The following is a 27486-nucleotide window of genomic DNA, read 5'->3' as shown; positions in this document are numbered from 1 at the left end:
TAGAGATTTAAAGGATACAATATCTGAAATGAAAAACATACAAAACGAGATCACCAGTAGTTTAGACACTGCAGAAGAAAAAAATTCAATGAACTTCAATACATAGCTATTGAAGCACGGAGAAAAATAGAATGAAAAACAAACAAACAAAAAGAATAGAGCCCTAATGAGCTGTGTTCAAATGTCAAACATTCTAACATAAGTGAAATTGGAGCCACAAAATTAGAGGTACAGAAAAATATTTGGATAAATAATAGCCAAACATTTCTAAATTTGATGAAAATTACAACCCACAAATCCTTCCCACAAAGAAAACTCCAGGCCCAGTGGTTTATCAGTAAATTCTACCAAGCATTTAAGGAAAATATAACATCAACTCTATACAAACTTTTCCAGAAAATAGAAGAGGAGTAAGTAACAAAGATTCTAAAAGTAGACCCACATATATGGTCAATTGACTTAACCCCCAAGTTGAATAATCATAAAGAAAATCTCTCCAAGATATATTGTAATTAAATTGCTGATAAGGAGAAAATATTAAAAGCAGAGAAAAGTGTTCATCGTACCTAACAACAAAGATAAGAATGATAGCAGACTTTTCAACTAAAATTACAAGTCAAAAGATAATTAGGTGAGAAAAGATAATGAGGTAACAGATTAAGAATAAAAAGAAGACACACGTTTCTACTGTGAAGAATGAAAGAGCATATCACTAGACAGCCTACAGATAGCAAAATGATTATAAGGGAATATTATAAACAACTTTGTACCAACAAATTCAACAATGTAGATGAAATTGACAAATTCTTTAAAAGTCGCAAATTATCAAAGGTCATTCAGGAAGTCATTGGTAGCTTGGATAGCCCTATATATTTGCTGAAAAAATTGAGTCTTAGGTCAAATCCTTCCCATAAACAAAACTCCAGGTCCAGTGGCTTTATTGGTGAATTCTACCAAACATTTAACGAAGATGTAACATCAACTCTATACAAACTTTTCCAGAAAATAGAAGAGGAATAAGTAGTAGTCTAAAAGTCGACCCACACATATATGGTTAATTGACTTTCAACAAGCATTCCAAGGTAATTCAATGGAGAAAAAGAAACTCTAAGAAAAAAACACAGCTTGACTCTTAATACCTCACACCACAATCAAAAATTAACTTAAAATGCATAGAATGAAATGCAAGAAGTAAAACCATAACACTTCTAGAAGAAAACAGGAGAAAAATCTTTGTGACCTTGGATTAGGCAACTGTTATTCTTAATTTACAAATGAGGAACAAGACATAAATAGGTTAAAGATCTTGCAGAACTAGTTAGCAGCAGAACTAGTCTTTAAACCCTTAAACATATGCTCAGATTCTTTTTTTATTTTTAATTATACTTTAAGTTCTAGGGTACATGTGCACAACGTGCAGGTTTGTTACATAGGTATACATGTGCCATGTTGGTTTGCTGCACCCATCAACTCATCATTTACATTAGGTATTTCTCCTAATGCTATCCCTCCCCCGCTCCCCCACCCCCCAACAGACCCCAGTGTGTGATGTTCCCCACCCTGTGTCCAAGTGTTCTCATTGTTCAATTCCTACCTGTGAGTGAGAACATGCAGTGTTTGGTTTTCTGTGTCCTTGTGATAGTTTGCTGAGGATGATGGTTCCCAGTTTCATCCATGTCCCGGCAAAGGACATGAACTCATCCTTTTTTATGGCTGCATAGTATTCCATAGTGTGTATGTGCCACATTTTCTTAATCCAGTCTATTACTGATGGAAATTTGTGTTGGTTCCAAGTCTTTGCTATTATGAACAGTGCTGCAATAAACATACGTGTGTATGTGTCTTTATAGTAGCATGACTTATAATCCTTTGGGTATATACCCAGTAATGGGATCGCTGGGTCAATTGGTATTTCTAGTTCTAGATCCTCGAGGAATCGCCACACTGTCTTCCACAATGGTTAAACTAATTTACACTCCCACCAACAGTGTAAAAGCATTCCAATTTATCCACATCCTCTCCAGCATCTATTGTTTCCTGACTTTTTAATTATTGCCACTCTAACTGGTGTGAAATGGTATCTCATTGTGGTTTCGATTTGCATTTCTCTGATGACCAGTGATGATGAGTATTTTTTCACGTGTCTGTTGGCTGCATGAATGTCTTCTTTTGAGAAGTGTCTGTTCATATCCTTTGCCCACTTTTTGATGGGCTTGCTTGTTTTTTCTTGCAAATTTGTTTAAGTTCTTTGTAGATTCTGGATATTAGCCCTTTGTCAGATGGGTAGATTGCAAAAATTTCCTCCCATTATATAGGTTGCCCCTTCACTCTGATGGTAGTTTCTTTTGCTGTGCAGAAGCTCTTTAGTTTAATTAGATCCCATTTGTCTACTTTGGCTTTTGTTGCCATTGCTTTTGGTGTTTTAGTCATGAAATCTTTGCCCATGCCTATGTCCTGAATGGTATTGCCTAGGTTTTCTTCTAGGGTTTTTTGGTTTTAGATCTAACATTTAAGTCTTTAATCCATCTTGAATTAATTTTTGTATAAGGTATAAGGAAGGGATCCAGTTTCAGCTTTCTACACATGGCTAGCCAGTTTTCCCAGCACCATTTATTAAATAGGGAATCCTTTCCCTATTTCTTGTTTTTGTCAGGTTTGTCAAAGATCAGACGGTTGTAGATGTGTAGTGCTATTTCTGAGGCCTCTGTTCTGTTCCATTGGTCTGTATGTCTGTTTTGGTACCAGTACCATGCTGTTTTGGTTACTGTAGCCTTGTAGTATAGTTTGAAGTCAGGTAGCATTATTCTTCCAGCTCTGTTCTTTTTGCTTAGTATTGTCTTGGATATTCGGGCTCTTTTTTGGTTCCATATGAACTTTAAAGTATTTTTTTCCAATTCTGTAAAGAAAGTCATTGGTAGCTTGATGGGGATGGCATTGAATTTATAAATTACCTTGGGCAGTACGGTCATTTTCATGATATTGATTCTTCCTATCCATGAGCAGTGTCGTCTTTTGACATCCATGAGCAGTTTGTGTCATCTTTTATTTCATTGAGCAGTGGTTTGTAGTTTTCTTTGAAGAGGTCCTTCACATCCCTTGTAAGTTGGATTCCTAGGTATTTTATTCTCTTTGAAGTGATTGTGAATGGGAATTCTCTCATGATTTGGCTCTCTGTCTATTATTGGTGTGTAGGAATGCTTGTGATTTTTGCACATTGATTTTGTGTCCTGAGACTTTGCTGAAGTTGCTTATCAGCTTAAGGAGATTTTGGACTGAGACAATGGGGTTTTCTAAATATACAATCATGTCATCTGCAAACAGGGACAATTTGACTTCCTCTTTGCCTAATTGAATACCCTTTATTTATTTCTCTTGCCTGATTGCCCTGGCCAGAACTTCCAACACTATGTTGAATAGAAGTGGTGAGAGAGGGCATCCTTGTCTTGTGCCAGTTTTCAAAGGGAATGCTTCCAGTTTTTGCCCATTCGGTATGATATTGGCTGTGAGTTTGTCATAAATAGCTCTTAATATTTTGAGATACACTCAGATTCTATACTTGACTGGCAAGGACTTTTTTTGGCTTTGTGTGGAAATGAATGAAAATGCCATGACTGTTCCTTTTGCCTTCATATCCCACCCCAGTTACAGAAGTATGCTAGCCCCTCCCAGGGACACCTAACCTGGCCTGCCCCAGGATATTGGCATTCTACTGTCCACTGCCAAAAAAGACCACTGCTTTCCACTGTCCCAGTCCTGTGAGAGTAGGAACTCTGCCTCCATCATGGTGCCCAGAGCACACATACACCTGTAAATTTGGTCCAGGAATGTTTCTCTTTGGCATTAGACCAAAGGGCTGTGATTGCTACATAGGTCACCCTAAGTTGTCCAAACTGAACCACTTTGCAGTCCTTTAACCCAATTTTTGCTTCACACCTCCTTGCCTTTGCTCATGGTGTTCTCCACCCTGATACACCCTTGCCCATTCCTGCCTGTCCAGTTGCTACTTTTGCCTCAAGTGTGTTACCATTTTAGGTAGCCCTCCTTGAGGTTCTCAGCCTGCAGCATCTCTCCTCCTCTGAACTCCTCTGGACTTTATTGGTGCCTTTCTTAGAGTATGCATCACAGGCTACCTTGAATAATGGTTCTTGGTATACAAGTCTTGCCTTCCTGCCATGGGTCCCTTGGCAATAGGACTCATATCTGAGTCACCTTCATCTCTGCCTCCACAGTGCCTAATCCAGGCTCATCGAACAAATGAAAGTGTCTCATGAAGCCATCGTGGGTTATAGTCTTTTGTCCCTATATTGCTTTGAAAGGTCAGTTCCTTGTACCCCACCCTTAGAGGTGCAGAAAGGTCTCTCTTCTCATCCTTAATATGAGTGTCTCCTCAGAGCTAGGCATGCCACAGGCACTGGGTCACCCTCTCTGTGCAAACGACTTCTCTGCATTTCTGAAACCACAGACTATTGGCCTGAGGCCCTACCCTCCTTCAACTCCAGGACTGCTCAGCATGGAAAGCACTCATGAGAATAGCCCCACACAGGCTGAGGTGTCCAGCCACTGCCTCTCAGTTTCTAATCACCTCCTTCTTTTCCCATGGCCATGCTGTTGGCCTGCTGTGATAGCAAGGTAGAGATAACAAGAGAAATTCCAAGGAAAACAGCTTATGCAGGTTTCTTTGGTGGGGGAAGGAATGAGCTGTAAAAGGTCGTCTGGTCTGTGCCCCTGCCTCTGGGGGACACTCTTGGTCTGTTTTGGGTGAACAGTTCTCTCTCCGGTTCAGAGAACCTTCCCTTGGTCACATATTCTCACTCTTCAGAAACGGATTTTTGGCATTAACCCCTCCTCCCGTGATTCACCCTCCTTCCTTCATGCATCTGACCTGCAATTGGTGGCAAAGGGAGACTGAGGGAAGCAGAAGCCAGGATCTGAGCAGAAGGAGTGAAGGGCAGACAGTGTTCTAGCTCATCAGGTCACCTGCTGGTGACCTCAGAGCTGATGTCCTGGGAGAGAGTCGGGCTCAGCCTTCCCCGGGGCTCCTTCCTTTCTTTTGGCTCCTGGAAACTCTGGAATATTTCTGGGGAGCCTGAGATTTTGGGGGCCATGACTTGAAGATAATGGAGTGCAAGGGTTCTGGGGACAGTGGTGGGGTGACCTACCTGGGAAAGGGAGTCATCCCATCCCTCCTGTGACATGGGGCAGTGGGGGCTGTGGAGAAGGTGAGGAGGCTCATGCAGCCTTGAGTGAGTCACACCCTCATGCACTTGATGGCCTCTTTCTTCCCCTTCTAACAGGGGCTCAGATCCTGGAGTAGGATTCTCCCCAACTCAGACTCTTTCTAGTCCGAGGGAGTGACAGACATAGGACAGCCCTAGGTAACCCCAGCCCTGTGGTCTCCACACATATAACACCTGGGGAGGCCTCCAGCCCTGCTGCTCACAGAATTTCTGCCAGTCAGAGGAGTGCAGGAAACACGGGCCGGGAGGAAGAGAAGCATCTCCATCACCCTCTAACCTTTCTTGGCTTTCTCACCCTTGCAATCAACTATGCAGGCCTGGGCTGCAGGAGAAGAGTCCAATTCTGAGCCCATTCTCCCCTCCATCCAGAACCCACCCATCCTCCCAACTGAAGCCTGGAATAAAGGCTCTGCTTTGGAAATCTTTCCTCCAACACACCCACCCCAAGTAAATTTGCAAATGATCTGCCCGTATTAGCCTAACGTTTTAATGAAGAAATGTACAGAAAGCACATGCCGCACCCCTGCCCCCACCACACACACACCCTTGATGCCCTAGTCCTCACCCAGGTCCTCTGACCTCCTCTCCTCTTCCCTCCCTGTGGTCACAGCAGGCCCAGCTGTGACCACCCTCCCTCCAAGGGGCTCAGCCCAGGAAAATAAGGAGCTGGCCCATCCTGCAGGCAGGTGCCCTCTGGATCTCCTGAAGCGAAGAAGAAAGAAACCCATATGATGAGGGTCCAGGAGGTTCACTGTCATTCCGTTGAGTGACTTAGCTTGGAGCCAGGAGGCAGAATGGCCTCCTCCCTTGTTTTTCTTCCCCAAGGACTTCATGTCCTCCTGGCCAAAACCTCACCAGGAGTCTTCTCACTCCTGTCTTCCTGGGGCTCTGGGCACAGCCTCCATCCTTGGGATTGGCCTCCCAGGCCAGTGCAGGTGTCAGAAGTGAAGCTTCAAGGGTCCAGGACCATCCCAGGGTGAGGTGAGGCTAGGCGCTGGGTTCTGCAAGACACAGGATATTCCAGTGGGTCCAGAGGGGCAGCCACCCTGTCCCACACCTGTTCAGCGGTGAAGAAAACTCAGCATGGTGCTTAGGCTAGAGGCTCTGCCATCAGGGGTGTGGATTCAAATCCGGAGCCACCATGTGCTCTCTGAGCTTGGGCAAAGCCCTTTGCTGGCCCCTCGGGAAACCATAGCCACACCCAATGCCAGCTTTGTTCTGGGACTACATGTGTACACGAGCTGGGGTGCTTCGAGAATGGCTTCCTAATGCCTAAGCATGGGCGCTGCAGAGAGGACAGATACTCTGCTCCAGTGCAGAGGGGTCGTTTTTCCACAAAGGTCACCTGAGGCTTGCCTTTTATAACTATTCAAAATATAAGGTGTTTTAAGTACTATTGAAGGAAAAACTTTATTAACATATATTATCTGCAGTACTGAAAAGGAGACTACCAATGAGAGAATCAGCATGGCTTTCTAGGCACTAAATGTCCATATCTCGACATATTTAAGAAAGAGCAATACGGACGCCTGTTCATTTCTCAGCCTGCAATGTGTCGTGTGGCCCCACTGGGAAGCTCAGGTGGGCAGTACGCAGCCTTTCAATCAAGAGTTGCTCACCAAGTTCAAATACCTCAGTTTAAAAGTGGACAAATCGGCCAGGCACAGTGGCTCACGCCTGTAATCCTAGCTCTTTGGGAGGCTGAGACAGGTGGATCACCTGAAGTCAGGAGTTTGAGACCAGCCTGGCCAACATGGCGAAAACCTGCTTCTACTAAAAATACAAAAAAATTAGCCAGGTGTGGTGGCGGATGCCTGTAACCCCAGCTACTCGGGAGGCTGAGGCAGGAGAATATTTTGAACCCAGAAAGTGGAGGCTGCAGTGAGCCGAGATCACGCCATTGCACTCCAACCTGGGCAACAAGAACAAAACTCCATCTCGATAATAATAATAATGATAAGAATAACAATAACAATATTTTTTTTAAAAAAAGTGGGCAAATCGAGACCACATGTGGGCTTGTGTTGGTAGGTTAAATAGCTGAAAGTTCATAGAGTCAGGCAGAGAGTCCTGGTCTCCTGACTCCCCGCTGAATCCCTCTAGGCACCCCCCGGAGGCTCCCTGAAGGCAGGCAGGTGACTGCTCTACTGGCTCTCCTTCCTGTCCCACTGCCAGGGCAGCCACCATTACCTATGACAATGAGGGTGGCAGTACTGACTGCCTGGCCCAGCGTGTTCTCAGCCACAGCCTTGTACTCGCCGCTGTCCTTCAGGGATACGCTGGGGATGGTGAGGGAGCACACGCCCATCAGGTCAGTGCTGTACACTGCGGGGTTTCCTTCCAGGCTGCGGTCGTTCTTGAACCAGGTGACGTGGGGCCGGGGCGAGCCCTGCACGGCGCAGCTCATGCAGCACTCGCAGCCTTGGGGCAGGAGATGGGACCGCAGGCCCACCAGGAACCGGGGCTTCTGGCTCAGGTCGGGCTCCCGGTAGCTCTGAGCCTTCACTGTGAACCTGTCTGTGGTGAAAGCCAGGGTGAGAGGGAGGAGGGTGAGAAAGTGAGGAAGGCCTGGCTGAGACTCGAGTCTGGGTAGAGAGCTCAAGACACTACCATGTAGGCCTTACCTGGGATTTCCTGCCACATCTTGCCTGCAAATTTGGACCCCAAGGCTTGCCTCATTCTATCCTTTTCCCAAAATTCTTTATGGATTTTTTTTTTTTACTTTATGGATTTTTTGGTAGCTAACACACATTCACTGTGGACAATGAGAATACACCGAGAATCAGAGGAGAAAGAATAAAAACCAGTCATAATGTCACTACCTGTAGATGACCATAGCTGACATTTTGGTGTAGAGCTTTCCTGACATTTTTGTATTTTATGAAAAAGAAACCTTCATTTGATTTTATAGCCTGCTCTTCTAGTGACTGATCTTAAGGTCCACATCTACCTTGCTGTAAAATACACTTTGTTTTTAGAGAAATGTTAACCTCTATTTGCCTTATTGTCTGTGACTGCTTTTGAAAATCCTCCCAAAGGCACCTCAGACACCCAAACACCCACACCAATCTCATTCTCCCCACGGAGGTCAGGGGTGCAGAGGATGTCAGTACAGGTAGGTGTGAGGCAGGAGAGGGAGGAGCAGCAGCTCAGGGATGCTGGCTGTTATTTGGCATGCTCCAGGCCATCTCTGCCACAGTCCCTATCCTGTGCACCTGCCATGCTTGGGAGCATCCCGCTGCACTGCAGAGTGCAACCCCCACCCTGCCTCCTCCTCCCTCTCAGGGGCTGCTTACCACGCTGCCGGGGGATGCACCAGGGCTGGCTGGTGTACGAGGGTTTGCTGGCCCCCAGCTCATTCTTGGCCACCACCCTGAAGTGGTACTCGTGGCCAGGGAGGACGCCCAGGAGGGTGAAGCGGTTGGTGTGGATGCGGTCGGCTGCCTCGCGCCAGGGGCCATGTGCCGAGGAGCGTGTGAACACTGTATAGTGTAGCGGGACACCCCGGGCCTCGTCCGGAGAGGGCTCCCACTCAGCCGTCACCGTCCCAGGCACGTTCTCCTGCAGGTGGATGGGCCCAGGTGCCTGCGGACATACTTCAAGAGAGACGGCAGAGGGAGGTCACGTGGAGGGGACCCAGCAGGGCTGCTGCCAGTCCCCTCCAGGTCCCAAGTCTTCTAAGGGTCCTGGGGAATGCAGTCTTGCCACACAGGTAGCTGGGGCCAGAGTGAGTTTGGCCAGATGTCCACAGTTATCTCTAGAGGGTAGAAAATCTCCCCAAAAGAGTAATTATAATTCACTTCAGTTTTTAAGTAAAATGACACAGGACAAAACATGCATTTTTGGACAGAGGCAGGGCTCTCATGAGGCCGCATTACAGAGCCCCCACTGTTAGTCTATTTGATCATTTCTGGATATCCAGAAGCTCCTCCAGGGCAGGGGTTGTGTGGAGCCACAGCTGGGGAGGAAAGCCTTTATTCTGTGCAACGGCTGCAAACAATTTTGTCCCCTGGGTCTTTGGAGTGATGTAACAGTGGTGACTGCCTCTGCTCACTGACTCAAAGGGAAGGATAACTGAGGTTGGAGAGGAGCCATGACATGACTGTCTCTAGGCTCCTGAGGCAGAAGGACAATGGAAGTCCCTGGGGAGCTTCCGGGGTCCTTTCTACTTTGTATCATCAAGCACAGAGGAAAGGTGGAGCATGGTCACCTTGCATACCTAGCCCTGGTAGAGTGGCTGAGACCTATGACCAGACCCGTGGACATCTCCTTGCCTTGGTGAGTGGCCAAACCAGCGTCCAGAGCCCAGAGCCAGGCCTGCCTCACCTGCCACCCTGATACGGAAGCTGTGGGCAACCTCCTTCCCCTGCAGGGTCCTCAGCACTACAGTGTAGAGACCACTGTCCGAGAGGCCAGCCACAGGGATCAGAAGCTGGGTGAGGCCATCCTTAGTGACGGTCACACTTCTTTTGGGCAAGGGCAAGCCGTCCTTCAGCCAGGTCACCTCAGGCATGGGCACGGCCTGAGAAAGGAGAGGAAGGAAAAGTTGAGAAGGGCAGCTGGCGGTTTCATGGAGGTGATGGCATTTAAGCTAGGCTGAAGGTAGAAGTGGTGAGAAGAGCCTTGTACAAGGAGAAAGTTGGCAAGAAAACGCAGAACGTAGACAAGAAAACACAGGTGGGAAAGAGGGGTGGTGATAAAGTGTGAGGTTGGCAGATGGGGATGGTAGGGGGGCAGTGGAACAGGAAAGGAAGTTGGACGAGGAGATTTGGCAAAAATGAAAAGTGCCCTCCACGTCACACCTGTACAGACATCTGGATGTTATCCTGTAAGCCAGGAGCCACTGCTGTCAGATTCTGAGCAGGAAGGCATAATGAGTTCTGGATCCACACGGCAGGGGGTGGGATGGGAATGAGAAGGGATGTGTGGGGAGGGGAGTGTTAACTACCCTGGCACCCACATAGGAGATAATTTGGCAAAAGTCTAGGAGGAAGATTTCGGTGTCCTGGCCTTGAACTGTGGTGACCCTGAGCAGGGTGGGAAGGCCAGCCCAGCTGCTTGGTGACTGTGCCGCCAGTTCCCTACGGGGCCCTCAGTACAGGGCACGGTGGGTACCAGAGTCAAATGAAGACACTGATAGTAACTAACTGAACTTACAGGATTGTTCTGAGAATTTAAAGTGTTAATAATAAATACATGGAAAGCAGAGAGAACAAGACCTAGTACATGATAATTACTCAATGTGCATTAAATATTTTTGTCATCATTATCACTATCATTATTGTGGTTAAGAACAAGTCATTTAGAGTAAGATAAGACTGGTTTGAATCTGGCTCTGTGTGCTATGAGCTTCCTACACAGATGATGATGATTTTAAACAATAATAATATTAAAACATATTGGGTGCTGCCATATGCCAGGCCCTACATATACACTTTCAATATATTAATTCCTTGAACCCTCAGACTTTTGAGATAGGTTACTATTATTATCCCCTTTTGACAGATGAGGAAGGTGAAACACAGAGATGTTAAGATATTTGTCCTGGCTGGGCACAGTGGCTCACACTTGTAATCCCAGCACTTTGTGAGGCCGAGGCAAGTGGATCACCTGAAGTCAGGAGTTCAAGACCAGCCCGGCCAACATGGCGAAACCCCAGCTCAACTAAAAATACAAAAATTAGCCAGGTGTGACGGCGGGCGCATGTAATCCCAGCTACTCCGGAGGCTGAAGCAGGAGAATCGCTTGAACCCAGGAGATGGAGGTTGCAGTAAGCCGAGATCTCGCCACTGCACTCCAGACTGGGTGACAGAGTGAGACTCCATCTCTAAATAAATAAATAAATAAATAAATAAATAAATAATGTTTGTCCAAAGTCAAACGGCTGTGAGTGATGACGTCAAAATTTGAACCCAGGCAGTTTGTACTTTTAGCCACCACCCTACTGTTATAAAGTCAGGTGGTGTTAGTGTTGGTTAAGGATCACCCTGAGTCAAATGTAGGTCATGTGATTGCACAAAAATACATTGCAAAGCCAAAGGGGACCATCGGCACGGCCGGCTTTCTGAATTCCCAAACTAGGAGAGGTGGAGAACCGGAAGAGCCTTAATTTGGAGGTGCAGTAGCAGAAGCTACCACTAGAGGGATTTGCAGGCCTGGAGCAGAATGGCCACCCAGTGGCCAAGTGAGGGCGGTACCTTCAAGGAGGACCTGAATCCTTCCTTCCTCATGTCTCTCGCCTGATTTCCACAAGCCCAGGACACTGACTAGGGGCCAAAAAGGAACAGGGAAGAAAAGAGAGCCACAGGGCTGAGTCTGGCCCCCTTGGTCTCTCTGGGCTTCCCTCCCCACACCCCTGTAGGTACACTCACTTCAAAGGAGATGGGCACACGAACAGTGTCCCCGACCTTGACCGTCAGCAAGTCCTTGGTGCTGGAGTCCACAAGGAACTTAGGACAGACTGAAACACACAAGAGGACTGGTTACCTCCCTTCTGCCTCCCAGTTGGACCCCAGCCCCAGGTCCCCAGCAAGGCAGGGCTGGAGGGGAAGAATGAGCCAGTTGGGATGCTGAGATCCCAACACGTTGGGGCCTCTAAAGGACTGGAGTGCAGCTGGGAGCAGAATCTTCAGGGGGCACCCCAGGGGCTGGTGGGGAGATGCTAGCAGGGGAGGGACAGGAGCTGAGAAAGGGACCCCGCAGGGAGAGGGGTGGACTAGGCTGGAACAGAGGAAGATGCTGATATGTGGCAGAGCACTTATGTTTTGCAGATGAGATAGACACCAATCCAAGACAGGAAGTGACTTGCCTGAGGTCACACTTTGTTCGGGAGAAAGCCAGGACAAGATTCTGGGACTCTGGACTCCATGTGCTGTGTTTGTGTCTCCCTACTGTCACAGTGATGACTAGGGTCAGCTGGGGTGGCCCAGTGTCAGCTTGGGTCAAAGGCAGGTCAGGTGCTTGTAGTGGTTAAAGCCCAAAGGGAAAGACAATCCTCTTTTCAATAATAATGGGGACCTGGGCATGTCCCATTCTGAACGTGAACCACAGGAGCTGAGCTGCACTTAGGCCTTCTAAGGCCATGTGCAGGAAGCAGCCACTCTCTCTCCTAGATAACATCAACTTTGGAGTCTCCAGGTTTAAATCCTGGCTCTACCACATACCATTGGTGACAACGTGGGCAAAGTACCCTGAACCTCGGTTTCCTTCTCTGTAACTTCAGAATAGAAACATTAATGTTGTAGTATAGTTATGAGTCGTAATGAGAAAACATTTCTAAGAAGGGACTGCCTAGCCCAGTGCCTAGCACCTAGTAGGTGCTCAATAAATGTTACTTCCTGAAACTGAGGGTGGAGATCCTGGCTTAGCAAGTGCATGGCAGCTACTCAGGGGCCCCCTCTCAGGAGGAGCTTGCAGGGCTCAGAGGTCGGGGAAGGAGGCAGCACTCACCAGTAACAGGCATGGCTTGCACTAATGTGTCCAGGGCAGTGGGCTGGCTCTGACCTCCTTCATTAACTGCTGTCACCCGCACAAAGTAGCCCTCTCCAGGCCGAAGGCCCTTGGCCGTGTAGGTGGTGACTGGCATGGTGCCCGCATGGCACGGGAGCCACTGGAGACTGTCTGAGCCACACAGCTCCACCACATACCCCTGGGCTTCGTCCCCGTCCTTGGTGTCTGGCCCAGCCCAGCTCAGAGTGATGCTGGTGTTCGATGTGTCTGTGACTTGGAGATTCCTCACCGGCCCAGGGGGTCCTGCCAGGCAGCATGGGAGCATCAGGAATGGCATCTCCTGAGGGAGGCCACTCAGTGTGGATTTTGATTAGCCTTCCTTGTGGGAGACTGGGAAGTTTTTCCACTTAGCAATTCTGCCTTTAGATTCTTCCTGAAGCACCTACCTTGTTCCAAATTCTTACTGTAACCAGCACTTTGTCTCCGTTATGCACACAGATCCCAGGCCACCTCTCCCAGGAAGCCTCCCCCAACTCATTTCCCTCATTCATTCACCAACCTGCCAAATGCCTTCTCCTAACTATCCTTCTGTAATTCCAGAAAACCGAGATTTTAGTTGATGACCTCTTGGGTTCCATTATCCCGTAAGACTGGACTTCTACATGTTTTTATTCTGGACTCTAAACTCTTAGAGTCAAGACTCTACCTTTCGGGTACTCAGTGCAGGCTTCTTGTTCTCCACTTGTTACATGAGAACAATAATAATAGCCCCACCTACGCACAGAGGTTTTAGAACAAGCAAAAAGCACAATGAGTGTGGAATCACCTGGTGAGCTTAAAAATACTGGTACCTAGATGCCACCTCAGAGATTCTGATTTAATTAGTCTGGGGTGCAGTCTAGGCATCAACATTTTTAAGAATTTTCCAGGTGTTTCTAAATATGTGATGAAGTTTGAAAACCACTAGGCTAGGGCAGTAGTTCTCAAACTTTGATTAGTATAGAAGTTACCTGGGGATTTTGGTAAAAATACAGACCCTTATTCAGTAGGTCCGGGGTGAGGCCTGAGATTCAGCATTTCTCATAAATTCTAATAAGATTATGTTGCTGGGCCATAGGCCTTGCTTAGCAGCAAGAATCCAGAAAATGTAGTGATTGCTGTGGCTGCTGTTAGACACTGCTTATCCTATCCATTGTCTCTACTTCCCACCACTGATAGGAGAGATTAATAGGCTGTGGGTCCACGGCTCATGCCTGTAATCATAGCACTTTAGGAGGCTGAGGCAGGAGGATAGCTTGAGACCAGGAGTTCAAGACCAGCGAGACCCTGTCTCTACAAAAACATAAATTAGCAGGGTGTGGTGGCACATGCTCATAGTTCCAGCTGCTTAGGAGGCTGAGGCAGGAGGATTGCTTGAGGCCAGGAGTTCAAGGCTACAATGAGCCAAGATTGCATCACTGCACTCCAGCCTAAGTAAAAGAGTGAGATCCTGTCAGAGAGAAAGAAAGAAAGAAAGAGAGAGAGAGAGAGAAAGAGTGTGAGAGAGAGAAAGAAAGAGAGAGTGTGAGAGAGACAAAGAAAGAAAGAAAGAGAGAGAAAGAAAGAAGAGAGAGAGAGAAAGAAAAGAAAAGAACAGAGAAGAAAAAGAAAAGAAAGAGAAAAGATAGGACAGCCTTGGTCCATTTGCAAGGAGTAAGTTGCATGGGCCAGCTTTCGTCCCCCATCCCTCCATTCCACACCCTGCCCTTCCTAGGACTAAAACTCAGATACCACTTGAACAATGAAACTTACAGAATGTTCCGGTCTTGTTGGGTTCATTCAAACAGCCTGAACACCTGCAATGGGCTAGGCTCTGTGGGGCACAGAGGTGCTCTCCAGGTGTTGACCACCTGGCCCATCCAGCAAGTGTCAGAAATGTGCTGCTCCCCAGAGGACTTGGTGTAGGCAGGCTCATTAGGGGATGAGAAATATAGAACAGCATTTTCTAAGCTGTATGCCTTTGACGCTTTTAATAGGTATTTTGTGAAAAAGCTAGATTTGGATCAAGGTTAGACAGGTTTTTTTCCCCTGCAGGACTTGGAAACATCATAGGCTCACATCATACACATCTTTGGTCACAGACATTTTTTGCTGTTCCTGTTGTTCTCAGAATGTCTGTTGGCATCTCTCGATACACTCCATGTTCTCAAGACCACAGGTCTCAGATAGGAAATGCTATCTCAGACTGTAAGTTTCTCAAGGGCAGAGACCAGGATTGATTCATCTACTTCCTGGCACAATGCTGGCCATTTAGTAGGTGATGGGCAAATATTCATTGGATAGAGAATTGACGCTGAGCTTCCCCTGTCATCTGCTCTCCGCCCTGCCTGATGGGCACACAGGGGTGAGTGGATGCTTATGGGACTGGAGCAGGTGGGCCAGATTGGGGGCTGGCCTGCCTAGAGGCCAAAGAGTAAGTGAAGTGATCCTGAAAAGAACTCCCCCTTTTTATTTTGTTTTATTATTATTATTATTATTATTTTTGAGACAGGGTCTCCCTCTGTCATGCAGGCTGGAGTGCAGTGGTGCAATCATAGTTCACTACAGCCTCCAACTCCCGGGCTCAAGCAATCTTCCTGCCTCTGCCTCCCAAAGTACTAGGATTACAAGTGTGAACCATTATGCTTGACAGAGAAGGAATCTTCTAATACCACTGCCTGGCTTCTGGGCCTATTTGATCTCAATATAGGGGCCCTAAGATGTGGCTCACCCGAGAGGACTTTTGATTTTTATATCTCAGCCCTCCTGATCATGTCCTTCAAGACTGCCCCGACCTGTGACCTGTGACCTTCCATCAAGTCCCACCCAGCTTCAGGGCTATCCCATGCTCACCCCCACCCCCATCCTGGGTTGGTTCCCTACTTACTCATGGGGTCCCGAGCAAAGACGGCATCTGATGGGGGTCCAGGCTCTCCAGGGCCTGGGGGAGCCACAGCTGTGACCCGGAACTCGTACTGACAGCCCTGCCGCAGGTCCGCCACCGTCCACCTCCTCTCTGTGAAGAGCCCGCTCGTGTGAGTCCCACCCGGATGGGGCTGGACGTGGGGAGATAGCTTGGGTGCCTCCAAGTTCTGAAGGAGACCAAGCCTGGGGTCCTAACACGTTCCTCCCTACAGCCCTCCACCCGCTGTGACTCAGTTCCCTCCAAAGTGGAAAGAGCACTGCTCAGGGCGTCAGGGGCCTCGGGTCCCTGTCTGGTTCCACCACTAACTTGCTGGATGTTCTTGGGCAAGTACCTTAATATCCCTGGTTGTCTCTGCCTTACAGAGTTGCTGTCATATTTAAATAAAGCAGGATAACTAAATAGTGAAATCGTAAGGCTGCCCTTTGTTCATCTCTCTTTCCAGAGATAAGGAAACTAAAGCCCTGACAGGCCTCAGCTTCTAAGTAGCAGAGCCATGACCTGAACCCAGGTCTCCTGGCAAGCTGTTCTGAGCCCGTTCTTCCCTCCTCAAACCTGGACTTCTGCAGCACGCACGCAGAGCAAAGAAATGCTAAGGGTTACCAGAAGACCCCTCGCATCTGCCCAGCCCGTTGGCTTTTCCAAGTTCTTTCTGATCTCAGAATGCAGTTTGTTTCTTAGGAAACTACTTAGTGGGGCAGGGGACCCTCTTCTCCACTTCATGGATGTGGAAATTCAGATCTAGAGAGGAAGTGAACTGTCCAAGGTCAAGGCAAGAAGTGGAGGGGCCAGGGCTAACAGCTTCATCTCTGGCTCCCAGCTGGGATTTCTGAATCAGGGCTTCTTGACCTTAGCATGATTGACATTTTTTTTTTTTTTTTTTGCCAGATACTTCTTTGGGATTTTTGAGAGGAGGGGGTGGGTTCTGTCCTGTGTACTGTAGGATGTTTAACAGCATACCTGACCTCTTTGCACTAGATGCCAGTAACATCTACCCTCCACCCAGTTGTGACCATGAAAAATATCTCCAGATACTGCCAAACCACCCTAGATAAGAACCACTGTATTAAACCAATCTGAACTGACAAGTTCCTGGCATCCTGGAGCCAGGAGCGGTCTAAGGAAGCTCTGGAAGCCAGGACAATGCTCACCAGGCACCGGCTGGTCGTTCACTGCTGTCCAGGTGTTGCTCCCCTTCTTACGCCTCTCGATCAGGTAGCCCAGGATGTGGGCACTGCCAGGGCCCCTAGGTGCTGTCCATGTCAGCGTGATGCCCTGGCTGGAGGCTGACAGGATGGCTGGCGCGGAAGGGGCCTTGGGGAGAGCTGGGGGCAAGGAAGATTCCAGTCAGCCAGAGGCCTTGAAAGGTGCCGGCTCACGGGGAGCCCCTGGGGGTAGGAGGCACGGGCATCTGGGGCAGGCCACACTCCTCCCGGTCCTGGCGAGTGTCGGGGCTGAGCCAGCCCACCCTAGGTCAGTGTTCCAGCTATTCAAGGGAAGGAATGAAAAGACAGAGAAGGCACCGTGGCACCGTGGCCTCGGAGCCTAGAGCCAGCCCTGAGGCCCCTCCGCCTCCGGTCCCCTGATAGGATGTTGGAGGTGGATGCCCCTCTCTCCCTGGGGCGTGAGACAGTAGGCTTTGCTGGCCCATACCCTCACTCCCGGAGACTCTGTAAAACCCTTCCTCATCTGGGTGCCAGATCCGAAATGCAGCTGAGGGAAGGAGTCTCCAGAGTGCTATAGAAGGGCCTCCAAAACCCTGAGCACAGGCTGGTGTCATTCAGCCTCTGGGACAGCCTGCCCTCCCTGGCACAGCGGGGAGCCCAGGAGTGTCCTCCACCCCCAGCCCCAGACTTTTCTCTTACCCTCAGGAGCCACCAATGTCTCCTCAGACTCCAGGGCCTCGCCAGCCCCCTCCGAGGTCACAGCCCGCACTCGGAAGGCATACTTCCTGCCTGGCTCCACATGGGCATCCGTGAAGGTGGTGCTGTCAGCGGGGGCCTCGCCCACCTTCAGCCAAGTGCTCCTGCCAGCCTGCCGTCTCTCCACCACGTAGCACTCTACAGGCTGGCCCCCATCATCCCTTGGGGGCCGCCAGCGGAGGCAGACACCAGCCCTCTGGCAATCCTGAACCTCCATGGGGCCTTGTGGGGGATCAGGCTTGTCTGGGGACCCACAGAGAAGAGCAGGAAGAGGAGGGGTCAGAGGAGCTAGATTGGAACGGCGCCGCTCCCCGCCCCCCTTTGCCACTCATCAGTGGATAAGCCTGCAATGGGGCAGACTGTCCAGAGAGCCTTGGGCATTACCCAGAGGGTCACACACTCTTGAGACGTCCCCACCCCCAACACATATGTGCACCCAGGGATGTGCCATGGAGTGCACCAGCCCGTCCCAGTTCCACCATCGGGGGGCTGGTATGGGCACCTGCTCGGCCCACAGCAGTCCTACCTTGCTGGCACCACTCAGGGCTGGGGACCGCCATCCTACCCAGCAGCTTCCTGAGGGCCCAGTGCATTGGGGTCAGAGAAGCATAATCGGCTCCCCCCCACCCAGCAGGAGCCCGGCACTGTGTTGATCTCAACTGCTTCTTCCTAAGCAGTCTGAGCAGAATTAGGGGTAGGTCTGGATCTTAAACAGCATGCAAATGAGGATCAGAGCCACCAGAGATCACACCCCAGGCCTGCCCTTGATGGCAGGGAGGGCCCACAACCCTGGGGACTCTCAGGCCTTGGTTGGGGGAAGATGGGGTTGGTACCTATGACTTTCAGGGTGAGCTCGGCCTGCACAGAGCCTCCCTCACTCCTCAGCATCACACTGTACTGGCCACTGTCCTTCCTGCCTGTGCTGGGGAGGCACAGCCGTGTGTAGCGGTCCCCCAGGTCCACCTGGGCCTCCTTGTCACCACTGCCCACCACCTTGGCCCCGTCCTTTCTCCAGGCAGCCTGAACGGGGAGGTGGCTCTGGAAGGGGATCTTCACTGTCACCGGCTTCCCAGCCTTGACCACCAGTGGCTTTCTCAGTTTCTCTGTCACATCTGGAGCAATGGTAGGGGAATCTGGAAATAAAACAAGAGAGTCAAAGACCAGAGCACTGGGCACTGGGGAATGCAGAAAGGAGGATGCAGAGAAGGAAGTCTGGGGGAAGATTAAGGAATCCCCTGCCCTGCCACAAAGGGAAGGGGCTTCATCTGCAGCGGGAGAGACCAGGCTTAGACCTCATCAAGGACTTCCTGACAAGGAAAGAGCTAAGATGCTGGAATAGACAGAGTATGAGTTGGCTTTTTAAATCATCTTCTCTGGGGATGAGATTAGATACTGGCTGCAGAGTAGCCACAAATTCAGGTGTTTTAAAGCAAGGCATATCACCTGGTACAAAGAGACTATGGGACAGGGCAGGGCAGGGCTAGGCCTTACCCTGGACGGTCAGAGTGGCCTCACTCTGCTGGTCACCAGCTACAAAGGTGTACCTCCCAGCTTGGGTCCCCTGCACGCGCGCGATGAAGAGGCTGTGCACGAGACCATCTTGCTTAAAGATGACTCCATCCTGGGCGGTGAGCTGGAGACAGGGCCACAGCAGGAGAAGGTCACCCCATTCCCATCCCCGCTCCTCCAGGCCAGCTAACCAGAGCCCTTTACAGATGCTGGGATCCTGATAACAGCTGTGTGAATGGAATGCTTACTGTGTGCCAATGCTCTCTGTGCTTAGCACCTTATTTAATTGTCTAACAATCTTATGAAGTAAGTGCTATTATTAGTCCCACTTCATAGATGAGGAAGCCAGACTGTTCACCAGCTTGCTTGAGGTCACATAACTGGTAGTGGCAGAGCCGGGATCTGAAGCCAGACCTAGCTGATACTGAGCCTCATGCCCTGAGTCACTTTGATGTTTCTCTTGGGGTGACAGCTTTAATGGAGGACAGGGAGGTTGTGCAGGGAGACGAGGGCCCCCTTCTGGTAGGGATGAGAAGATGGCATTTATACAAGCCTTTGAAGGATGGGTAGGATTCAGCAGGTATGGGTATAGAAGAGGCGTTTTGGATGGTGGAAGAACAAGGGGTGTGCTGCAGGGCGTAGGATACACATCATTTAAAAATCCAATTTTATTTTAAACACACCAAGTTATTGGCTATTTAAACTTCTCCTGAGGTGGATACATTAGTAAAATGAAGAATGAAAAATCTTTCTTTCAAAGCCTCTACCCTCTTCTTGTTCTCTGCTTTACCTCTGTCCCTCCTGCTGGTAAAGAGAAGCTGTGAGAGGAGGCAGTACCTTGACGCCATCCTTAAACCAGGTGCCGGGTCCCAGGTCACTGGTGAGGATACAGGAGAGTGTGGCAGCCTCCCCCTGCTGCACCTTCATGTCAGCCAGGCCCTGGGAGAAGTGGCCTATGGGGCCGGGAGAGACACAGAGGGGGTCGCCAGAGCTGAGCCTCCCAGACCATGGCCTGCGCTGTGCCCTGCAAGGCCACCATGGTCCTGCCAACTGGGCACAGCTGGTGTCAGCAGGGCTGGTTCCCAGCATCTATGCTGCCTTGGTGCCAATGCCCTGGTCTTCCTAGACAGGAGCCCAAGCATTGCTGCTTTTCTCAGCAGGACCTAGGCTGGTCCAGGAGACCTGGGGTGTAAGGTATACGAAGGCCCCCTTCCTCCCGCCGCTGCAAGTCACCCAGGTGAGAAGTCTGGTAACCCACAGAGAGTTGGGTCAACAACTCTGGTGCTGTGGACATAAGGTTTCAAGAGCAAAGAGGTCTCCTAGGAGAACTCTGAGTCTTTCACAGGCTGGACCCCATCTTCATAAAGAGGAAGAGGTTGCTTCCTAGATTTGCAAAAGGTTCCTGAGAATGGGGAGTACTGGCAGGGACAAAATCCTGGGGCTGGGGGCAGAACTGGGACAGACCCAAGCATCCCAGTGGCCAGGGAGCTCCCCACTGTCTCTAGCCCATGGGAGCCAGCTTAGCAGAGAAGCACCTACCTCGGGCCTCCTTGGAGAAACTGCCAGTGCCAGGCTTATATCTGGATGTGGAACTCTGGGTAGCATCTCTCCTCTCTCCATAGATGTCCAAACTGCCATCTTTGCCACCTCTCCTGCTACCACGGTGACTGGGGGGCTCCCGGCTCTGATCTTCACTCAGCATCTCCTCCAGGCACCCCCGGTTCTCCCCCATAGACTGCCATCCCATGCTTCCAGCCTCATCCGCTCCCCTTCTCTTTCCTCCTCCCACCTCAGCCCCTGACTGTGCCTGAGACCTGCTCCTAAGTGAGCCAGGCCTCCTGCCTGACCTCCCAGCCTCTTCCACTCCCTGTACCTCATCCTCCTTTAGGGCCCCATGATCCTGGACCTCACCATCCTCAGCCTCCAGGGACCCCTGTTCCCCGAGGGACCTCTTTCCTCCTCTCTGTCCCTTGCCTAGCTGAGAGCTCAGGTCCTGGGTCCCTCCTGACCTATCTCCAGAGGCTCTTCTGCCAAAGGGACCATCTAAGCCATTCCAGGCTCCCTGAGGTCCTGACTCCCCAGGTTTTGGGATGACAGCATTTCCCCGCTCAGTAGAATTCCCCTTGCCCAGGATACCTGAGTCCTCTGCACCACCAGAACTGCCCCTTCCACGACTTGAACCTTTGCTATCCAGGGACCATGGGCTTCGGCATCCACCAGCCACCTCTTGGCCTGGTGCACCCTCCCTGCCCTTTAAGCCCCCTGGCCCTTCATGGATCCCACCAAAAGCGGCATCTTTTTCCTGCAGAGAACCGGAAGCTCTGGAGCCTGCGGGCTGCTTCCCAGCACCTACACTGCCTCGGCTAAACCCCTGGTTTTCCCAGTCAGGAGCCCAGGCATTGCTCATTCCTAGTCCATCAGCAGGCCCTGATGTTGACTTGCCCCTTTCCCCAGGCATAGAGCTGCTGTCCAGATCCTGGCCTGTCCCCGCTGAGCTCCTTGAGCCTATCCTTCTGCCTCCCAAAAGTGAGTCCCCGCCTCCCTGAGATGCCAATCTCCCCTGGCCAGCAACTCTACCCCTGTCTGTCATTCCTGGGCCTGCTTTCCAGATGTCCTGTTCATGTCCAGACCCCAGAGCAGCCATTCCTGCCCAGGTTTCACCTTCTACTGCTCCCTTGCCATCAAGAAACCCAGAAGACCCCATGATCCCTGCTTGGTCTGGAGACCTATCCTTTGCCCTGGGAGCCCCTCTGTCCCTAAAAGACCCTGGAGTCCCAGAACTATCTTGCCATTCTTTGACATCTGGTTTTCCCTCGTCACCAGCAGCCTCCAAGGCCTCAGGGATCCCTGAGGTTCCATAGCCCCCAAGATCTTTGGTGGAGCCTCTCTCATCTGAAAGAGTCTGTGGCCCTCCCTGAGACCCCAGCACCCCTGGGCCCCTGGGGCTGTCTCTCTGTGCCATGCCACCTGCAGTGCCCAGCATTCCAGCCATCCCAGGTTCCACCCCAGGTCCTGCCCCATCCACAAGCCCTGTTTCCCTGGCTCGCTCTGGACCATCCTTGCAGCTCGTGCCACCCTCTGATGCTACCCAATATCCTGACCTGTGCCCCATGGCTTTGTGGCCTCTGGGTCCAGCCTCATGTCCTATTCCAGCTAGTGAGCCTGGTACTCCAAGCCTCCCTGAACCACCTCCATAACCCATCTCACCCTCTGGCCCCATTTCCCCAGATCCTCCTGAGCCTCCCCTATAACTGACCTCACTCCCTGACCCCATGCCACCAGTTCCCCCAAAGCCTTGCCCACAACCTGCCTCACTCCTTGACAAAATGTACCCAGAATCCTCCAAACTACCCCTAGAGCCTGCCTCACTCCCTAATGGAATCCTCCCAGAACCCCCTAAAACATTCTTATAACCTGCCTCACCTCCTGAACTAATTTTTCCAGAACCGCCTAGACCATTCCTGTAATCTGTATAACTCCCTGAATCCATTCCCTCAGGAGCTCCCAAATCCTTTCTATAACCTGCCTCATCCACTGACCCCATTTCCCCAGAACCCCCTAAACCATCCCTAAAACCTTCCTTACTCCCTGAACCCACTCCCTTAGGAGCCCCCAAATCCTTCCTGTAGCCTGCCTCATCCACTGACCCCATTTCCCCAGAACCCCCTAAACCATCCCTAAAACCTTCCTTACTCCCTGAACCCACTCCCTCAGAAACTCCCAAATCTTTCCTAGAGCCTGCCTCATCAATTAACCCAATTTTCCCAGAACCCCTTAAACCACCCCTGTAACCTGCCTTGCTCCCTGAATCCATTCCCTCAGAAACCCCCAAATCCTTCCTGTAGCCTGCCTCATCCACTGACCCCATTTTCCCAGAACCCCCTAAACCATCCCTAAAACCTTCCTTACTCCCTGAACCCACTCCCTTAGGAACCCCCAAATCTTTCCTAGAGCCTGACTCATCAATTAACCCCATTTTCCCAGAACCCCTTAAACCACCCCTGTAACCTGCCTTGCTCCCTGTGCCCATTCCCTCAGGAGCCCCCAAATCCTTCCTGTAGCCTGCCTCATCCACTGACCCCATTTCCCCAGAACCCCCTAAACCATCCCTAAAACCTGCCTTACTCCCTGAACCCACTCCCTCAGAAACCCCCAAATCCTTCCTGTAGCCTGCCTCATCCACTGACGGCATTTTCCCAGAACCCCCTAAACCATCCCTAAAACCTTCCTTACTCCCTGAACCCACTCCCTTAGGAACCCCCAAATCTTTCCTAGAGCCTGACTCATCAATTAACCCCATTTCCCCAGAACCCCCTAAACCATCCCTAAAACCTTCCTTACTCCCTGAACCCACTCCCTCAGAAACTCCCAAATCTTTTCTAGAGCCTGCCTCATCAATTAACCCAATTTTCCCAGAACCCCCTAAACCATCCCTAAAACCTGCCTTACTCCCTGAACCCACTCCCTCAGAAACCCCCAAATCCTTCCTGTAGCCTGCCTCATCCACTGACCCCATTTTCCCAGAACCCCCTAAACCATCCCTAAAACCTTCCTTACTCCCTGAACCCACTCCCTTAGGAACCCCCAAATCTTTCCTAGAGCCTGACTCATCAATTAACCCAATTTTCCCAGAACCCCTTAAACCACCCCTGTAACCTGCCTTGCTCCCTGAATCCATTCCCTCAGGAGCTCCCAAATTTTTCCTATAACCTGCCTCATCCATTGACCTCATTTCTCCAGAACCCCTTAAGCCATCGCTATAACCTGCCTTGCTCCCTGTGCCCATTCCCTCAGGAGCCCCCACATCCTCCCTATAACCCAACCCCATTTCCCCATAACCTCCAGTCCCATTCCTATGACCTGACTCATCCACTGACCCCATCTCCCCAGGACCCCTTAAGCCACCCCTATAATCTGCACCCGTTCCCTCAGGAACCCCCAAATCTTTCCTATAATCTGCTTCATCCATTGGCCCCATTTCCCTGGAACCCTTTAAACCACCCCTATAATCTGCATTGCTCTCTGAACCCATTTCCTTGGAACCCTGTAAACCACCCCTATAATCTGCCTTGCTCCCTGAACTTATTCCTTCAGGAGCCCCTAAATCTCTCCTATAATCTGCTTCATCCGTTGACCCCATTGCCCCAGAACCCCCTACACCATCCCTATAAGCAGCCTTGCTCCCCGAACCCGTATTCTCAGGAGTCCCCAAATCTTCCCTGTAACCTTCCTTATCCACTGACCCCATTTCCCCCGAACCCCCAATACCCTTCCTACAACCCGGCCCATCTGCTGATCCCATTCCTTGGAGGTCCCCTGAACTCTCTCTAAAGCCTGCCTCACCCCCTGGTCCTGTACTCCTAGGCCCAAGACCCCTTGACCCTTCTCCATAGGCTGTTCTGACCCCAGTTCCCTGAGGCCCTGGCAGTTCTGATCCATCCTCATAACCCAGCACATTGCCAGCGCCATAAGCCCACTGGCTCTCAGAAGCAGCGCCGGTGTGAGGTGCGAGTGCCTCAGGGTGCCTGGGATCATCCCTGTAACGAGCTCCAGCTCCACAGGCCCTAGCACCAGGGCATCTTGTCCCATCCCCCTCACCCACTTTGCTCCCTGCCCTCAGAGGCCCTGGTTCCATGGCTTCTGGACCCCCAGAGCCATCTTCATAGCCTCCTTCTCCAAAGGCCCCCAGGGCCTCTGAGGCTCTGAAGCCAGTCTGACTCCAAGGCCTTATTCTTCCAGAGCTCTCTGGTTCTGCTTCCACACATCCCATCCCAACAGTCTCCACTACTCCAGGGGCCTTGAGACCACCTCTACCCACAGACCCCGTCATCTCAGGACTCCCTAGGCCGCCATCTGAATGGTGCCCTCCCCTAGGGCCCATGCCGCCCTGGCGTGCAGAGGCCCAATTCCTGATGTCATCCACGGGTGCTCCATCAGGACCACCTGAGCCATTCTTAAGACTGGCAATTCTCCCAGACCCTCCTCCTGCAGGGCCAGATTCTTCATTTCCTGACCACACTCCCCCAGGCACCCCAGAGCCATTCCTGTATGCACCCCCTTCCTCAGACTCCATTCCTGCAGGTGCCCTAGGGGAAACTCTACAACCAGCACCATGGCCAGACCCCATTTCTCCTGGAACCCCTGAGCCATAGCTATAACCAGCCCCGCTTTTAGGGCCTATTCCCCTAGAATATCCTAAGCCACCCTCGTACCTAGATTCCATTCTCCCAGGACCTTCCAAGTCATCCTTATAGCCTCTGGGTCCTTTTACTCTGGAGCTCCCTGACCCATTCCAGAAATCTGGTTCAGACCCTATTGACCCAGGACCTCTTAATCCTTCTGTATCTCCTAGTATCCCCCCAGATCCCTGAGCACCCAGGCCTGGAGACCTACTTAGCCCACGGCTTCTGGCATCCACCCCCTGACCAGACTCTGTCAGTCCAGCCACCTGGGTACCACCCATACCCTCTTGCCCTCCACTGGGTCCCAGCACTCCAGACCCATAGTGGGCTCCAGTTTTTCTGAGGCTAGATGGTGTGTCATCCCAAGGACTTGTGCCCTTAGATTCTATTCTGCCAACACTCCCTGCTGCTCTGTGACCTGCTGTCCACTCCTGGGAAGACTGGAAGCTTCTGGGGTCATCCCCTATCTCACCTGAGGCCCAAGCTGTTTCCTGGTCATCCCTTCCCCTGAGCTTCTGTAGGCCACCTTCGCAGCCTCTGGGGTCTCCTGGGCCTCCAGGGCCAGTTTTATAGACACTTCCTCCAACTACAGATTCCCCCCTGCACAGACCATCTGCCTCCTGCAGTGAGTCTTCCGCTTTGATCTCAGGACTCCCATCTCCCAGACGGAATTTTCTACCACCTGATATTGATGGTTCCTGGAAGTCCTTGTCTCCAAGTGTCTGTCCTAGAAACTCTCCTGACCCCCAGTAGCCCCAGGCTTCCCCATAGTCAGTATGTCTACCTCCCTGAGAATCCCAGGATTCAGGGCCCATACCTGCCTTGGAGCCAGAACCTCTTCCTCCAGTAAACTCCAGGGTGCCAGGACCTCCCACCCCATTGCTGTCTCCAGCTTCTCCCAGGCCAGTCCCACTACCCCACACTACTACTCCTCTCCTTCTTTCCCTACTTGGAGCATCCCCTCTGTCCATCTCAGCCAAGCTGTCACCCTGTGAAATCTTTATCTGCTTTCCTCTTGGCCAGGACCCTACAGGATCAGACTGGTAGCCCTGCATGTCACTCTTTCCTCTCCCAGGTCTCAGTTGAGCATCCCACAGTTGCTCCGGGGCATGCCTATCCAGTTGTCTTCCACTATCCCCTCTGTGCTCCTTTCCTTCCCTGCTGCTCCCCAGTCCTCCAGCCTGGAGCGGACTGGACCCAGCCTCCCAGCCTCCTGCTGTCCTCCAGCATTCATCACCGTTGCTGTCTCTGCCACGATCTTGCTGTCGTTTTTCTGGGAGGCCCAACCCTGACTCTGAGCTCTCTCCCTGTAGATAGGGCCTCTCTGCAAGGCTTTCAGCCCAGCCTCCCTCTCTGCCAGATTGACTTTCCCTGGGAAGAGTGACTCCGCTTCCCTCTGCTTCTAGAAAGCCTTTGCCTTCCTGTCCAGGGCCCCAGGCTGAGACAGCTGCCCCCTTGTCTTCCATCAAGGAGTAGCCATGTCTGCCAAGGCCATCCCTGTCTGGGCTGGCTATGTGCTGGAACCCAGAAGCCATCCCTGCCCCCTCAAGGGAGCCCCCACTGGGGTCCTGCTCTCTGAATTTCTCTCCCTGGCTGTTGATGCTCCCAGACTCTTCTGCTCCTGAGGCCTGGGCTCCTTGCCTCTGTAGTTGGTGGTCAGCACTTGTGGACTGAAGGTCTTTATCCTTCCCAGCTTTGGTGAGTGTTTATTCATATGGAAGATCAGTGCCCACATGGAGAGACAAGAGAAAGTACCAAAACTCCTGTTAAATCTGGCCAAAGCACCTGCCTGAGCCCAACTGCTTGCCTGACCTACGCTTCCCCAGGAGAGAAGCAAGCTGACCACCTGGCAAGGCAGCCAGGGTGTTCCAGGGATGGATGGGTGAATCCCATCACCACCTCCCCCAGTCCCATACCCACAGGCCACCCTGCTACAGGCTTCTTGAGGATTTTGGAGAAAATGCATAAGCCAAAAGTCATTTGTTTATCAAACTGCCGCAGCAGGTGCATGGTTTTTAAAATATCAACTTGCTCTATCACCTGCCTAACTTATGTCCAATTTACACTTTCCTGGGAACATCTTGAACCCAAATTTCAATCCCCAGGGAGGTTTGAGAGTGCGCTCTGGTCTGATGCAGGGCCTTCTCACCCAGACTGAACCTGGGCCACTGTCCCAAGGCTGCCTAGGACCCTAGAGCCATCTGTGCCCCAGAGTAATTCCAAGAGACCCAGTGGAGCAGACACAG

At 51.0% G+C, this 27486-nt stretch overlaps 1 protein-coding gene across 1 annotated transcript in view; it reads right to left on the bottom strand.

Moving 5' to 3' along the window:
• Positions 1 to 5710: 5710 nt before the first annotated feature.
• The window catches only part of IGFN1 (immunoglobulin like and fibronectin type III domain containing 1), a 37034-nt gene continuing 15258 nt past the window's right edge, over positions 5711 to 27486 (bottom strand). The window contains exons 12-24 of the mRNA XM_065539523.1: positions 20598 to 26933; positions 19896 to 20011; positions 19041 to 19182; positions 18383 to 18682; positions 17493 to 17792; positions 16779 to 16952; positions 15592 to 15720; positions 12687 to 12989; positions 11609 to 11697; positions 9564 to 9759; positions 8534 to 8833; positions 7428 to 7754; positions 5711 to 6238 (exon numbers count right to left, since the gene is read on the bottom strand). Coding sequence (XP_065395595.1) covers positions 6225 to 6238; positions 7428 to 7754; positions 8534 to 8833; positions 9564 to 9759; positions 11609 to 11697; positions 12687 to 12989; positions 15592 to 15720; positions 16779 to 16952; positions 17493 to 17792; positions 18383 to 18682; positions 19041 to 19182; positions 19896 to 20011; positions 20598 to 26933 — 8726 coding nt within the window. The 3' untranslated portion in view covers positions 5711 to 6224. The remainder of the gene's footprint in view (positions 6239 to 7427; positions 7755 to 8533; positions 8834 to 9563; positions 9760 to 11608; positions 11698 to 12686; positions 12990 to 15591; positions 15721 to 16778; positions 16953 to 17492; positions 17793 to 18382; positions 18683 to 19040; positions 19183 to 19895; positions 20012 to 20597; positions 26934 to 27486) is intronic.

The sequence above is a fragment of the Macaca fascicularis genome, chromosome 1 (assembly GCF_037993035.2).
Source record: "Macaca fascicularis isolate 582-1 chromosome 1, T2T-MFA8v1.1".
NCBI classification, from domain to species: domain Eukaryota; kingdom Metazoa; phylum Chordata; class Mammalia; order Primates; family Cercopithecidae; genus Macaca; species Macaca fascicularis.
Note: the sequence above shows the minus strand (reverse complement) of the source record. Positions and strands in the feature narration are given on the sequence as shown.